At 36.9% G+C, this 14,416-nt stretch overlaps 1 protein-coding gene across 1 annotated transcript in view; it reads left to right on the top strand.

Annotated features, from left to right (window-relative positions):
* Positions 1-412: 412 nt before the first annotated feature.
* Arr2 (arrestin 2) overlaps positions 413-14,416 on the top strand; it is a 45,548-nt gene continuing 31,544 nt past the window's right edge. The window contains exons 1-2 of the mRNA XM_089102535.1: positions 413-488; positions 7,985-8,106. Coding sequence (XP_088958661.1) covers positions 446-488; positions 7,985-8,106 — 165 coding nt within the window. The 5' untranslated portion in view covers positions 413-445. The remainder of the gene's footprint in view (positions 489-7,984; positions 8,107-14,416) is intronic.

The raw sequence follows: 14,416 nt of genomic DNA, 5'->3' as shown, positions 1-14,416 counted from the left end.
TGTTACAAAATTCACTAATGGGCTCTTTCTCTTTGAGACAAAGGGTCAGCCGACGCTGGGGCTATCAAAATGATTTTCGAGGTATCAAATGGCCTTAAGTTTGAGCTCTGTTAGGGTGTTGGTTCTTTGAAGTTGTCAAAAAATGGACTTGGTCATGTCTAATTCTGAATAATCTTTAAATTGCTATTGTGAAAAAATAGCTCTTCTAAAAACTACTTAACACGAAGCTGCACAACTACACAATTCCCCTAAAGGAAAGGTTTTTACTAATTAAAGCTGAATGTCTTCTTTCAATATATGCTTTCTAATTGGATTAAAGGCTATCGAAAATATAAGTCATCTCTTGATGGAGTCACGGAACGCAGTGTTCAGTTATCGACTTACGAACTATAGTTTGCCGATTGTAGTTTAACTCAGTTTCAAGTGTTTTTATTTATCGTTCACTATGGTGGCTAGAGTTAAAGTTTTCAAAAAAACTTCTCCCAATGGTAAGTTTACTTCAATCTATCAGTGGTGGCTTTGGTTTCAAGGAAATTCATGGACTCAGGAAACTGGCTACAGCCAGTTACACCGTTGGCGGCCACTTCGCCAAAATCTTTGCCATTTTAATTTTAGGATACCTGATCGAATTGATGTTCATTGAAACGTTTACACGTGATCTCTTAAGTAAACGCAAAAAAGGGGCACGTCAGTACTACCCAAGCTAAAATTTGATTTCTCGGCTTCGGGGCTGAAAGCCTCCGGCTAAGGTTTTTGACCATGATGATTCTAATGGTACACTTTTTTTATTTAGCACCATCTTAAGCTCTTTCAACCTGGCACAATCTGGCCCTCATCTTTTAAGCTTTTTTTCGCACTATTTTTTTTTCCCACTAGGTATTTTTAAACACATTTTCATAGTTTCTGTTACCATGTGCTATGGTCGTGCTATCTGGCACCATCCGTCACTCATCTTTTAAGCTCTTGTTAGAAATTTCCTTAAATTTATTTTCTCAATAAACTTTTATTATTAAGGAAAACCGAAATAATAATGACATTCCTCAATCCACACTAAACGACAAGTTTTTCCCGCTAGGTAATTTTTTTACCCATTTTCAAGCTTTCTATAACCATGTGCGATGGACGTATCCAAGAGGAGGATTCCCGGGTTTGACCATCCCCCCCCCCCAAAAAAAAGGAAAAAAATTGCAAATCTTCTTCCGACTCGTAAAAAACTAACAAAAATGCATAAAACTACATTTTCGATGCATTTTGTAAAGTTTTTTTTATATCCCCCCCCCCCGAAAACAAGATCCTTGATAAACCCTTGCCGTATGCCGTGGTTAGTTTTTTACTTGGTTGCAGCTATAGCTACAACCAAGATATTAATCCTAGGTTGTTCCAGGCTTTTGGAAGCTAATTCTACACCAATTTTGCTGTAAATCAGAATGGTGCCTTTTTTTCCTTTTGTTTTTTCCCTGGGAGTGGGGGGGGGGGTGTTAGATAGAGATTATTGGTGCTGTTTTGTTACTTCAAAGGATGTTCGGCTGCTATGAAATGCTTAAGAAATGAAGAAAAATGCTTAGAAAATGACCCTCAGATTTTGGATGCTGATAATGACGAAATTTTAAATTTTTGAAAGACTAACAACAATTAAATAAAAAAACAAGTTCTCTCACGTGGAAATAAAGAGATAAATTAAAACTAGAAATGAACAGATATTATTCCATATATGAGGGGACTAGCCCTTCCTCAACCCTGACGTTTTATGCTAAAGTTTAAATTTTCGTCCTAATTCTTTAAGAACGACTACTCAAGGTCATGGGCTGTCGAATTGTAATAATAATTATTTCTAAAGCAAAATAAAACCTTAGCGTATAAAGAGTGGGGGGGGGGGCAGGAGAGGGCAGCATCCCTCAAATATGAAATAATTTCTTATAGATTTAAGTTTTAAGATCGCTCTTTACTTTCATCTGAGAAAACTTCTTTCTTCTTTATTTTGTCATGATACACAGTTGAATTGAAGTGTAAAGAGTAGGTATTTTGTGAGGGCATAGTCCCTGGTATAGGCCTTAATTTTCGTTCATTTTATGTTTATTTTTGTCACTCATTGTAATTTCTGTTTGTTTTAAATTTGACTGTTATTGTGTGACTTTTTTTCTGATCGATTTAGATTTTAATATCGCTCTTTACTTTCCTTCGACAACTTTTGTCATTAATTTTTTTTTTTTTATTAATTTTGTTCGTCTTCAGCGGATGTAGTTTTATTATTTTGTAATTGCAAAAATTTTAGATAATGTGTAGGAATATAAGTTTTTTAAGCTTTTCTACGTTTCCAACTAAAATGTTGGATTGTAATTAAAACTTAAGCCAAAATTTGAAAATCCAATCAAAATTTTAGGTTCCCCCTAGCCCAGGGACTTAAGGCTATTGTTTTGAAGTCACTCGAGAAAATGTCGAACCCTTTCTGGCCCCAATTTGAGCAAACCTATATTTGTTTTACCTTTTCGTGGACTGGGGTTCCTTCAGCTCAGAGACCATTGAGGCTATGTCAGCATTGGGGTTCCCTCGACTCAAGTTCTTGGTAACCTGGGGAAAATTTTATGCTTTTTTAGGTCCCATTTTCGGGGCCCCGTTGTTTTTCATACTTTTCTTGTGTATTGGGGTCCTCTTGACCTGAAAACTTATGAACATAAGTGTCTGCCAATTGAAAAGAAACATTTTTCAACCCTTTTGGTAGACAAGAAATATGTGGGTCTTGTTTTGGGAGGTCCGTGCCCCAGTCTTATTTTGTTTTGCATATTAAAATCTCCTTTTCCTAGGGGCCTACGGTTAGAGTTTCAAACCGATCTGAGTCCATAATATTTGGGCCCATTCTCGGGCCCCTAGTATCGCCCTCCCATCAAACTTTGAGGTTCCCTTTGCCAAGTCGAACGATGTCTTAAATTTTCAAGCTCGTCGGAAAGCTCCGTTTTCTGGCCTATTTTTGGCCCTTTTTCTTTTCTTTTCTTTTTTTTGGGGGGGCGGGGGGTCCAAAATATTTTTTTGTACTTTAGGGCTCCTTGTGCTCAAGGATTTGCCCTTGTAAATTTCAAGCCGTTCAGAAAAAAAGTCTCGAGGCCCATTTCCAGCGAATCATTTTTTTTTTTTTTATTATTTTTGTTTTGTTTTGGGGTCTGAGTCATATGTTCAAATCCAGCAAATGATGTTTTGCCCCAGTTTTTGGCCCCGTTTTGATAGGGGGGGGGCACATGCCCTCAATCTTGTTTTTGTGCATTAAAGTCCCGATTGTTCAGGAACTTACAGGTGTGAGTTTCAAGTCGTCTGAAAAAAAAAAGTTTCTTGCCCGTTTTCAGGCTCTCTTTCGGGGACCCGTGCTACTGAACTATTTTTGTATATTAGGGTTTCCTTTACCATAAGGACTTTTTGTCGTAAGTTTCAAGCCAATCGAAAGAAAAATTTTGTAATTTTGGGCCCCCTTTCTGAAAATCCTTGCCTTAAACCTAAACTTGTTGTTCGTATGAGAATTTCATTGGCCAATCCCAACTTACGGGTGTAAGTTCCAAAAAAAAATTTCGGCTGTTTTGGGCCCAATTTCGGAGGCTGGTGTCTGAAATTAAATCTTTTCGAACATTAGCCTACCCTTGGCACAGGGACTTGCGGCTGTATGTCATAAACTTATCAGGTATATACAGTTTTTCCGTTTTTTTAATCCCAGAGACCCCCTCCTCCCTCACACTCATACACACACACACAAATATGTGATGTTATAGGCCCCTGTGACGCTATATCTCTGGAAGATTCTGGCTAATCAGACGGCCAAGATCAAACATGCCCGCCTTTTTATCAAACAGTTCATGGTAACGAACTGTATACTGAGTGCGACTCATCTCAATAGTAACCGAAACTCTAAAAAACGGAATTTTGATACCAATAGATACATCAAAAGAATCGGATTTTTATGATAATTTCAAATATGTAAATTTCATCAAGTTTAGAGAAAATGAGAAAATTTGCCTTATTTTTGAAAAAAGGGGAAAACACCCTCTAGAAGTCATAGAATTTTAATGAAAATTACATTATCAGATTCAGATTCAGCGTGTCAGAGAGCCTTACTGTAGAGGTTTCAAGCTCCTATCTACAAAAATGTGGGATTTTGTATTTTTTCCCAGGGGTGATCGTATTGACCAGGTGGTCCTAGAATGTCTCGAGAGGGCTCATTCGAACGGAAATTAAATTTTCTAGTGTCTTTTTAATTTAAAAAAAATTTAATTAAATTAAAAACTTTATTTAAATTCCACTAAAACCGCATTTTTATTACCAATCTTGATTAATCCCAGATATCCTAACCACTAGTATGCTTACCATTTTACCATCGGAGACTTATGAAAAATAAGTTATATATAATCACATTGGAAAAGTTACTGTTTACAATATTTTGAAAAGATACAAAGGGATTGATTTTTTCGTACGAAACAGATGAGAAAAACATCAATTAAAGTCATCAAATTCTACAAGAATTTTTATAGAAGCCGCAGGTTGACGAAAAAACATGACGAAACATTGTCATATCACTCAAATCTGCCTGAACTTGCAATGAGATCTACACAAAAGAAAGTCCTTGTCCATAGTGACTGATATAATACAAAAAATTATTAACGGATAATCATGCAACTATATAAATCCGGGTTACAGCGGTAGCTAGCAACCTAGTAAGAACCGATCACGTCCCATAATAAAAACTACAATAACCCATAACTCCTATAAATAGAGTCAAATCAAAACAAGAAGTACACTATTAGAACCGTCTTGTCTGAAACCCATTTAAAGGAAACTTAATGTCTCTTGGTTAAAATATATTGGCTTGAAAATCAAGAAAAGTGGCTGAAACCACGATATTCTGTATATATGGCATCTTTTTTTTCTTCTCTTTCTCCTCAGATACCTTGGGACTGGAACATCGTAGAGAGCTGTCTAATGGCTCATTTTAAATGAAATTGATGTGATTAAAAACCTTTTGTAATTAGAAAAAATAATTTTAAAATATAATCAATTTTTTTACGAAAAACTGCATTTTGTTCAACACAGTAGTTGAAAATTATCTTGGATACGAAAATCAAATTAGGATTTTTTAACATTTTAAAAAGCATATAGATATACTTGTATAGAATGTAGTACTTTTTTCTAGGTTTTAACAAAAAATTAGTAAAGAACGATCCTCCTATAGTGAAAAAAATATTTAAAAAAAACGGTACTACTTATGATGTATGCAGTGAAAAGTAGATGTCTATTATACTCTACCGAAGTTAATTGTTAATTATTAGGGTCATTCTATCCATGGTTACTTTTGTATAGACTACCCCAATTAAGTAGCTGACGCTTTAAAATTAATTTTTATCTGCGTTTATTTGTATATTGCTTGAACAGATCATATATAAACAAAAAAATATTCATAGATAGTTCTTCAGATTAACCTATTACCTTAAAAAGAAAATATCACATTACCTTGCGGTAGCGCAGGGGATAAGAATAAGCTCCCCGATATTAGGTTTGTAGGTTCAAACCCACCTGCCGCAGGGAAAACAAGGCTTATCTCTAATAGTATCGTCCAATCGAACTTGTACCTCTAATATCTTATCCAAATATTTATATTTAGAACTATTTTTCCATCATAGATAATGTAAAGTTTTTTATAACAAGTAATGTATGCATCCATGCATACGTATGCATGCAATTTGAGTTTCTCTTTTCAAAATATATTAGAATGCTTAAACAAACACATTTTTTTTAATAGATTAAAAACGGAAAAATATTAATTGAATTTGTATTTTTATCATTATCTCTAATTTATTTTTTTAATACCCGTTTTTTGCTCATACCAGTGCCATAAGCAAGAAGTCATTTGTTAGACGTCATGTGATAGCTTTCATCATAATACAGCATTTACTTTAAACATCATATATGGTTCTAACCTAAGGTTATGACGACATCCTTTATATAGTATACAAAAAAACATTGATTTTAGTTTAAATATAAGTATTTTTAAATTACAAATTTCACTATAATCCAATCGGTAAACAAGGGGCAATTAGAATGGTTCTGGGCCCTTCTCAATGGGGGTGTGTGGATCATGTCATCCCCGGAGGTGTATTTATTCGTATTGATTATTCTGAAAAAAACAGCTATCTGGAAGTGTTGATCCGATCCTCCGGAAAGCTATGGATGGCTGTGGGTATAAAGGGGCATGGGAAGGGGCCAGTTGCCCTCCAATCACTTTTGATCCTTAAGTAGGCACTATAACTTCTAATTTCAATCGAAAGATCCCCCTGTAGCGTTCTTACGACGTCTTACACTATACCAAGTGGCTAGAGAGAAAAAAAAACAATGCACGGACTTCGTTAATAATCGAAATTGGGACTCGCAGATCAAAAAATCGGGAAGGTTACCCAAACCTCGTGCTGTTTCAAATGTATAAATAGAAGGCATGGACATATGTGCTTCGTATTCGGTCTTAAATCACTTTTTAATATGTTACGTTTATTTTTACGGCTTTTTGGACTTTTCCTTGGACTCCTATGGATTTTTCTCGAGATTATTATTTTTACTTCTTTTTTTCCAAAAAAACTATGTTTTTCAGGAATAGTAAAGAATCATTAAAAGCCGAAAGGAGCACAAATACATTTAATAATTTAAGTTTAAAATGGACGAACAATCACGTCAAACATTAAGTTAACACCCACTACTATGGATAAATACAAATAGAGGCTACTTAAAAGGAACAAAATTACAATGACCAAGTCTAGCTTATAGCGAACAGAAATTAACACAAGTAAGACTCCAAACACAGGGTCAATAAATTTTTGTCTGAATAGACTGAAACTTAAAACTGTAAGTCCCTCCCAACTAAATATATGTGGCTCAGGGAATAACCTCTAAAATTTTGAGCCAATCGGACAGCCAAGTTTAAGCATGCCCCCTTTTTCCACAAAAAAAAAAATATTTGTAAACAATCGTCAATTTGCATAATTTACGGCTCTTGTCCTAGGACTGGGAACATAATGCCATTCCCTGGGCCATATTTATTGAACTTTTGGTCATTTTGAACAAAATGGCTATCTCAAAATATTTATCCGATATCGTGGGGATTTGGGTGACTAACTAACGCAAAAAGGCGCGGGAGATGGATCCTTTCGTCCAACCACTTTCTACCATTGAGAATGGATGCTGGAGCTCTCAATTTTTAATTGAATGAGTCCCTTTGATATTTTTAAGGTTACTTCGGGTAAAATGGCCGGAAAAATCTTTGCTTAGGCAACATTAAAGCATTTCCTCTGATCTTTGAATTTCAACCTGAGCTTAGGAACTTGGGAAATACCTTTTTAATCCCTCAATATCTTGGTATGTTTTATATTATACACTTTATAAGTAATAATTTCACATATTCCTTTTACTATGAAGAAGAGGCATCAGAAATTTATTTATTCTGTGTAACAAAAAAAAAAGGCTCAAAATTGCACAAGACAACCATGTTGCATTATAGTTGCATCAGGTTGCATTATAGTCACACTTGAGAATAATCAAAATTGCCCATCATTACGGCATCCCTCAATCCGTTCAAAATTTATCAAGTCCTTCTTCCAAGCGTTAAATTTATGATTTACCAATTAAAATAAATGTTTAAGGCATAATTTTCTGAAATCAGAAAAGATGGATGGTAGAAGCAAAAGTTTTCCTATCTTTAAGATGAATGTGGCAAAAGATACAAGATACTGTACTAGCAGAAAAAAAACAATTCCTTGTTAAGTTAATATGGCCAATTACAACTTTGACGTTAAATCAAGGGAAAACTCATATATTCATAAATCTTGGGTTTTATCCTCGGGTGTAACGATGGTGCGGTTCTGTTATAATTATTCAAATGACTGGATGAACCTGAGGTCATTTGGTTTAGAAGCTTTGTTTTTTTTTTCTCGCCGATTGATTTCTCTTTGTTTTCGTATTTAAGGGAAATTGACTGTGTATCTGGGTAAAAGAGACTTCGTCGATCATCAAGACTCCGTTGATCCTATAGAAGGTGTTGTCGTTGTGGATGGAGAATATCTGAAGAACCGGAAAGTCTTTGGACAGGTACGTAATTGAGTGGAAGAGGTTTGTAGCTTGAAGACAAAATTAAACAATTCTAAATTAACAACAAAATATAGGCAATATATACTGAAAACTATAATTTTATATAAAAAACGAACGAAATCAAATGCTGTAATACACTTTAGAAAACATATGATTCTTATGCCGAGGGTTTAGAAGACGAATGTCCGTTATAGGGCTAAAGCGCTGTACTTTTCCACGTACAGCGCTTGATCCAATATTTTTGAAAGGTTAAGGAGTTGTCTAGAATTTTAATTACTTTTTATTTTTCTTGCTTGACACATTTCTAGGCTATAATTTGACAAATTTTTTGCTAGCAAGATTCGTTTAAATGCAAGTCAAAATTGCATAAAAATTAAATTCATCCAATCCAGAGGGGAACCCTCCTTCCTGGATCTAACACTGCCCATTTAACATTGCATTCCCTAATGGAAATAGGTCTGAACGTATTTGATTATGGGGGAGGGTATTTACACCGAGTTTAAGAGAGAAAAGACGGGCAAAATTTAAATAAAACAGTGGAGCAAAAAAAAAAGACAACAACAATAAACTCGACATCTGGGAGCCTTTATTAACGGGAAAAAAGTTAAAATTAAATCATATTAAATGTAACATATAAAAAAAGACAAAACCAAAAAATACACACAAAAATAAATAAAATTCATTTTTTTTTTTTGCATTAAAGCTCTTGCTCGGCAGCGTCGCCAGCGTAGAGGGAACCAATCGTCAGCGCCGTCAGTCTTCTCCAGAGTGGTCGGTTCAGGGCGAGGGTTGTCACTTCAGCCGGGTTGATGTTTCTGGAGGCGAGCCGATCACGGATGACGTCCGCCCATCTGGTGCGTGGTCTTCCCCTAGGACGCCTCCAGCCGTTTGCAGCTGGGTCGAAATCGAAGATGAGTCGCGCGGGTGTTTGGGCAGGCAGACGGAGCAGATGACCATACCAACGCAGCGAGCGAGACTCAAGCTGCTCGGACAGGGTTGGGAGTTTGAAGGACCTGAGGATTTCCGAATTTCGTACCCTGTCGGGCCATCGGGAGCGTTCGATTTTTCGGAGGTGTTTCGTATGGATGGCATTTACCTTCAGCGTCTGTGTCTGAGTCAGCGACCAAGTCTCAACAGAATAAAGCATAACGCTGGCAACCAAAGCAGAATATATTCGTGCTTTGGTGAGGCGGCTGATCTGGGGTTTATGGAAAACTGTTTTTAGAAGGTGACCAAAGACAGAGTTTGCTTTTGCCGCTCTTGCTGATATTTCGGCATCTAGGCTTCTGTTTGAGCAGACAATTGAACCAAGGTAGGTAAACTGCTTGACTACCTCTACAGTCTGGCCACAAATTTCCACAGATGACAGGGGGTTGGACGGCTTTTTCTCAACGGGCATTATCTTGGTCTTCGGCCAATTTATTTTCAGACCGAATTTCTCAGCGGCAGAGGCCAGTGTTTCCAGTGTAGTTTTGAGGTCACTAATGTTTTCGCATATTAGCGCCACGTCGTCGGCAAATTCGACGTCTGAAAGAACTCTTCCAGTAAAGCCTATGCCAAAAGGCTGCACCTTCTGTGTTTTATTCAGGATGTGGTCTATTACACAGTTCAAAAGCTCAGGTGCAGCGGCACATCTTTGCCAGACACCATTTTTTATTTTGAAATATCCGGAAGGCCGTCCATTTACGATCACCATACTTTCAGTGTTATTATACAGCTCTTTGAGGAGACGGATGATTTTCGTGGGTACGCCAGTAGACTGGAGGATTAGCCATAGTGACTGCCTATCGACAGTATCGAAGGCAGATCGAAAATCTACAAAGGCAATGTACGCCTTCCTCTTATATTCAAGAGTTTTCTCTACTAGCTGTCTAATCGTATGGATTTGCTCGGTGGTGGACCTGCCTGGCATGAAGCCAGCTTTCTGGGGGCGACGCAGGGCATGGAGGTATCTTGTTGCCCGTTTGAGAAGCAGCATAGCGAAGAGCTTTCCAGGAACTGAGAGTAAAGTTATGCCACGATAATTGATACATTCTGCTTTGCTCCCCTTCCTCTTGTAGATTGGCACAAGTAGGCCCTTCTTCTAGTCAGAGGGGATTTTTTCAGAGTGCCACACAAGGTTAAACAGCATTTGTAGCCAGAGGATCATGGCTGGACCCCCATTTTTAAGGAATTCCGATGTTAGGCCACATATTCCTGGCGCTTTGTTATTCTTTAGCTTGCGGGTGGCAAGCTAAATAAAATTCACATCAATTATTTTTCCGTTGATAAAGGGTTCCGGACGTGGATTCGAAATATTCAGAGTTTTGTTATTTAATGTTTGTTGTTGTTGTCTTTTTCCCTCTGTTTTACTTAAACTATTCCCTTTTCTTTGTCTTAAATTCTGTAAATGTGATCTAAGAAATTATTTAGGTATTTACACCGAATACCCTAAAACACAGTAGACGTCAAATACAGCTATTTTAAGTAATTTCCATGCGTTTGTTCATTTGTGGAAAGAATACACCAGAATAAGAAAGAGAATTAGAAGTATATTCTGCACGCTGAGAATTTACATCATGTAGATTTTCTATGTGTAGTTTCAACCAGATTTGAGTTAATAATATAACGCCTTTGATTGAGCGGGGGGCGAATTTCCCGCTGGGAGGATTTTCCACGGGGAGAATTGTCCATGAGGAGGGAAGTTTCGAGGGAGTGAATTTTTCAGAGGAAATTTCACACTGAAATTCTTCTTACGTCTTGCTTTCTCTTTGCCGACTCATTTTTACACGTGGAGATGTTAAAGGTAACTGTCCGGGGTAAATTTTCACCAGGATTGAATTGTCTAGATGATATGTGTGTAGGGAGGAGGAATTCCTCCGTGGAGGTTCCAGATTTCCTGGTATTATTTAAAAAACGATCAGAAATTAAATAAAAACAAGTTTTTTTAACTGAAAGTAAGGAACAACGTTAAAACTTAAAACAAACATAAAATATTACGTACACGAGGGAGGTTGCTCCCTCCTCAACACCTTGTTTTTTACAATAGTTTGAATGTTGTCTCAATTCTAAAGAACGACTCCTGAAACGCAAGGTTAAACACAAAGTTCGTTTAATTAGAGCAATAAGAAGCTTTTTAAAAGTTGTAAAAACATTAGCTTGAAGAGAGGGGCATTGAGGAGGGAGCAAACCCCTCATATACGTAATAATTCCTGTTTGTTTTAAGTTTTAATGTCCCTCCTTACTTTCAGTTGAAAAAACTTGTTTTTTATTTTATCTCAATCCTAAAGGCGTATGCTTTACTTTGGTTTGAAAGCACACAACCGCCTTTCATGCCAATAGCTTGCTATAATTTTTTTAGTTAAAGTACTGAACAACAGCAGATAAAAAGTTATTGTTGTTGTCTCAAATTTGGCCCTACTAAGCCTGAGCTTTTGCGGAAGGAATGGCCCTTATTTTTTTCATTTCATTGTCATGACGTCATGTTTTGACATACTGAACAACAGCAGATGAGAAGTTGTTGTTGTTTCCACGAATTTGGCCTTAGTAAGCCTGAGTTTTTGTGGAATGAAGGGCACTATTTTTTCATGATGTCATATATAACCAATTGAAATCATATACGACGCTATTCTAAAGACCTTTTGCATGACCGTGATGACGTTCACATGATGTTTTGATTTAAATATTATGACGTCAATGGTAGTATGACGTCATCTATGGATATATAAATGTGCCTAGACTTAAATCCCCTCATTAATAAAAGTCTGTGAATAGTGAAAGTAAGTTTTTCAACAGTATGTCACTCCTGCGAAAAAAAGTTGTAAGTCAGTTTTGTAAAAAGTATATTTTAACTGATACAGTTCTAGGTGAAGGAGGGGATGGAAAAGTTTTAGTTGCAAAAAGACGATACGACTTGAAGAAAGTTGTGGCAAAATATATCAGAGGTAAATATCCTTATCTTAGAGAGTTAAAGAAAGGTGAATTAGTGCCAGAAGAAATTTACTTCTTGGATAAAGTCAAGGATATCGACGGATGTATAAAAATGCTTGACTACTATGTGGAGTAGGGGTCGGCGCCGTTTGTGTTTCTGTTTCTGTTTCTGTTTTTTTTTTCTACCGTTTTCTGTTCTTTTTTTTTGGGAAACAGGAAAAAACAGAAAAAAGATGGCCGTTTTTTTATTAACGTTCCTGTTTCTGTTTCGTTTTTTTCTGGCCGTTTTTGCCGTTTCTGTTTTTTTAAACCCGTTTTTCTTCATTTTCCGTGTTTTGATTACGAATAGCACCATAGCGCAGCCTAGCGACTTTTATTGGATTAGCGATACTTGTCATTTATCGAAAAGCGCTGTCTTTACGTCTTCCGAAGAAAATATTTGCTATTGAAGAAAACATTCGCCATAGTAAAAATTAATCTAAAGCAGTCTACTTGGATTTACACCTTTGGTTAGTCTTGGTAAGTAGATGGTTACCTGGTTGGGTAAAGGTGCAGATTAGCTACCCCAGTAGCGTAGGGTGCAGAGGCCCTGTAAATAGAACCAGGATATACACTAAAAAGTGATTTGTTTACATCCAGCTTCTACTGAACCCTATCTGTGCAAATTTACAGCCCAATTGACTGAATAATATACAGTATGTATTAAGTTGTTTTTATCAGGGGTTGCTAAATTGCACCTTCACCTAGATTAGTTCCCCCTGTAGTTTAGGGCACAGAGGCCCTACCAACAGAACCAGGATATACAAGGTGAGTTCCAACCATTTAATTTTCATTACCCTAGTAAGCCCTGTAGCACTAGCAGAAGCGGAACTACAGAAAATCTTTGATATCCAATGGTCAGATATAGGAGCTACTCAACGAATCTTGCTGATTTTGCCTCTGCTAGTGCTGCAGGGCTTACTAGGCTTAGGAAAAGTAAAAGGTTGGAACCCAGCCACAGTAAGAGATTTGTTTTTATCCTGTTCCTACTGGACAGTATATGTGCAACTTTACAGCCCAATTGACTGAATAATATACAGAAAGAAATAAGTTGTTTTATCAGGAGGAACTAATCTGCACCTTTACCCCTGGTTTCTCACATCAACATAATTGAATTAGTTGATTGAAATTTATAATCAAGGGACTGTTAAACAAACGAGTAGGCTGAAGATGTTGATGATCTACCCTTCAGCATGAGGGTATAAAATTTCCAAATGACATGTTGATTTTAGGCATGTTCACTTGCAGCACCCAGGAAGTAAATGTGAATAGCCTCGATATTCTTTACCCTGCAAATTTCATATACTTTAGTAAATATTTGGAGCAGCTTATTTCCAATGGTCTAATTAGTCAATCTATTATCTGCATTATAAAATCTTCTAGCTACATCAGAGAGTCCTGGGCCTACGCTTTACCATTTCCTGCTATTATTAATATTATACTTTTATTTCCCTTAATAAACCATATGAGGAGTATTCACAAATACAGAAAAAAGATACTTGCTTATGGAATAAAATTATGCTCTGTCCTACAGAGAAGTGTCTTTTTTCCTTGAATTGTTCTTCTTTCATACTCTTATTTTCAATCACATGAGTACTAGACCTGCACTGCTCCATGCACTTAGTAATGGTATGCTTTGAAGGTACCGATACACATGCTGTCATAAATGGCATCAAATCTGGCATCAAATATTTCATCAAGTTCTGACTCAGAACTTGGAGAGGGCCCTCCATCAAAGAAAGTCAATTCTGGGAGCAACATGGGACCAGGAATAAGGGAGCAGCTGTAATTACCTGCAATTACTGCAAAAAAGATGTGAAGTCAACAAAGGGGTCTGCAACATCGTTTAAAAATCACCTTATGGCTAAACACAAAATTGCTGAACAACCTTAACCAAGTATTGTTCCAAAGAAGTCACATTCTACAGCCTTGTCTCAGCTCAGCATGCCGAGCACATCATGTGAAACTAACCCAACTCGATTTGAAGGTACTGGAAAGAAAAGGGATATAAGAAATTTTTTTAAGTTAACAAAGCAGCAGCAGCTGAAGCTGAACAAGTTGTGTAGAAAAACGGTTTGCATTGACAAGCTTCCTATTTCAATATTTGAAAAACCATGAGTAAAGGCTCTAATCTCTAAACTTACAGGAGGTATTACTGGCCCGTCAGCTCGTACTGTTGCGAGACATCTAGTTACAGCAAAGAAAAGCAAGGTTAAGCAGCTCAAAGCTGAACTCCAGAAAGCCCGGAAAGTGACTTTGACCCAAGACTGCTGGTCTTCAAGAACGGGGTCTGGCTTTCTAGGTATTACAGCTCATTATGTGATGAAAAGCACTGATGGCAAGCTAACTTTGGTGCATAGAA

Source organism: Artemia sp. Qi Xiang Cuo, chromosome 2, assembly GCF_049724085.1.
Source record: "Artemia sp. Qi Xiang Cuo chromosome 2, ASM4972408v1, whole genome shotgun sequence".
NCBI classification, from domain to species: Eukaryota; Metazoa; Arthropoda; class Branchiopoda; order Anostraca; family Artemiidae; genus Artemia; species Artemia sp. Qi Xiang Cuo.
The sequence above is the reverse complement of the archived record's forward strand: the minus strand, read 5'-3'. Positions and strand labels throughout refer to the sequence as shown.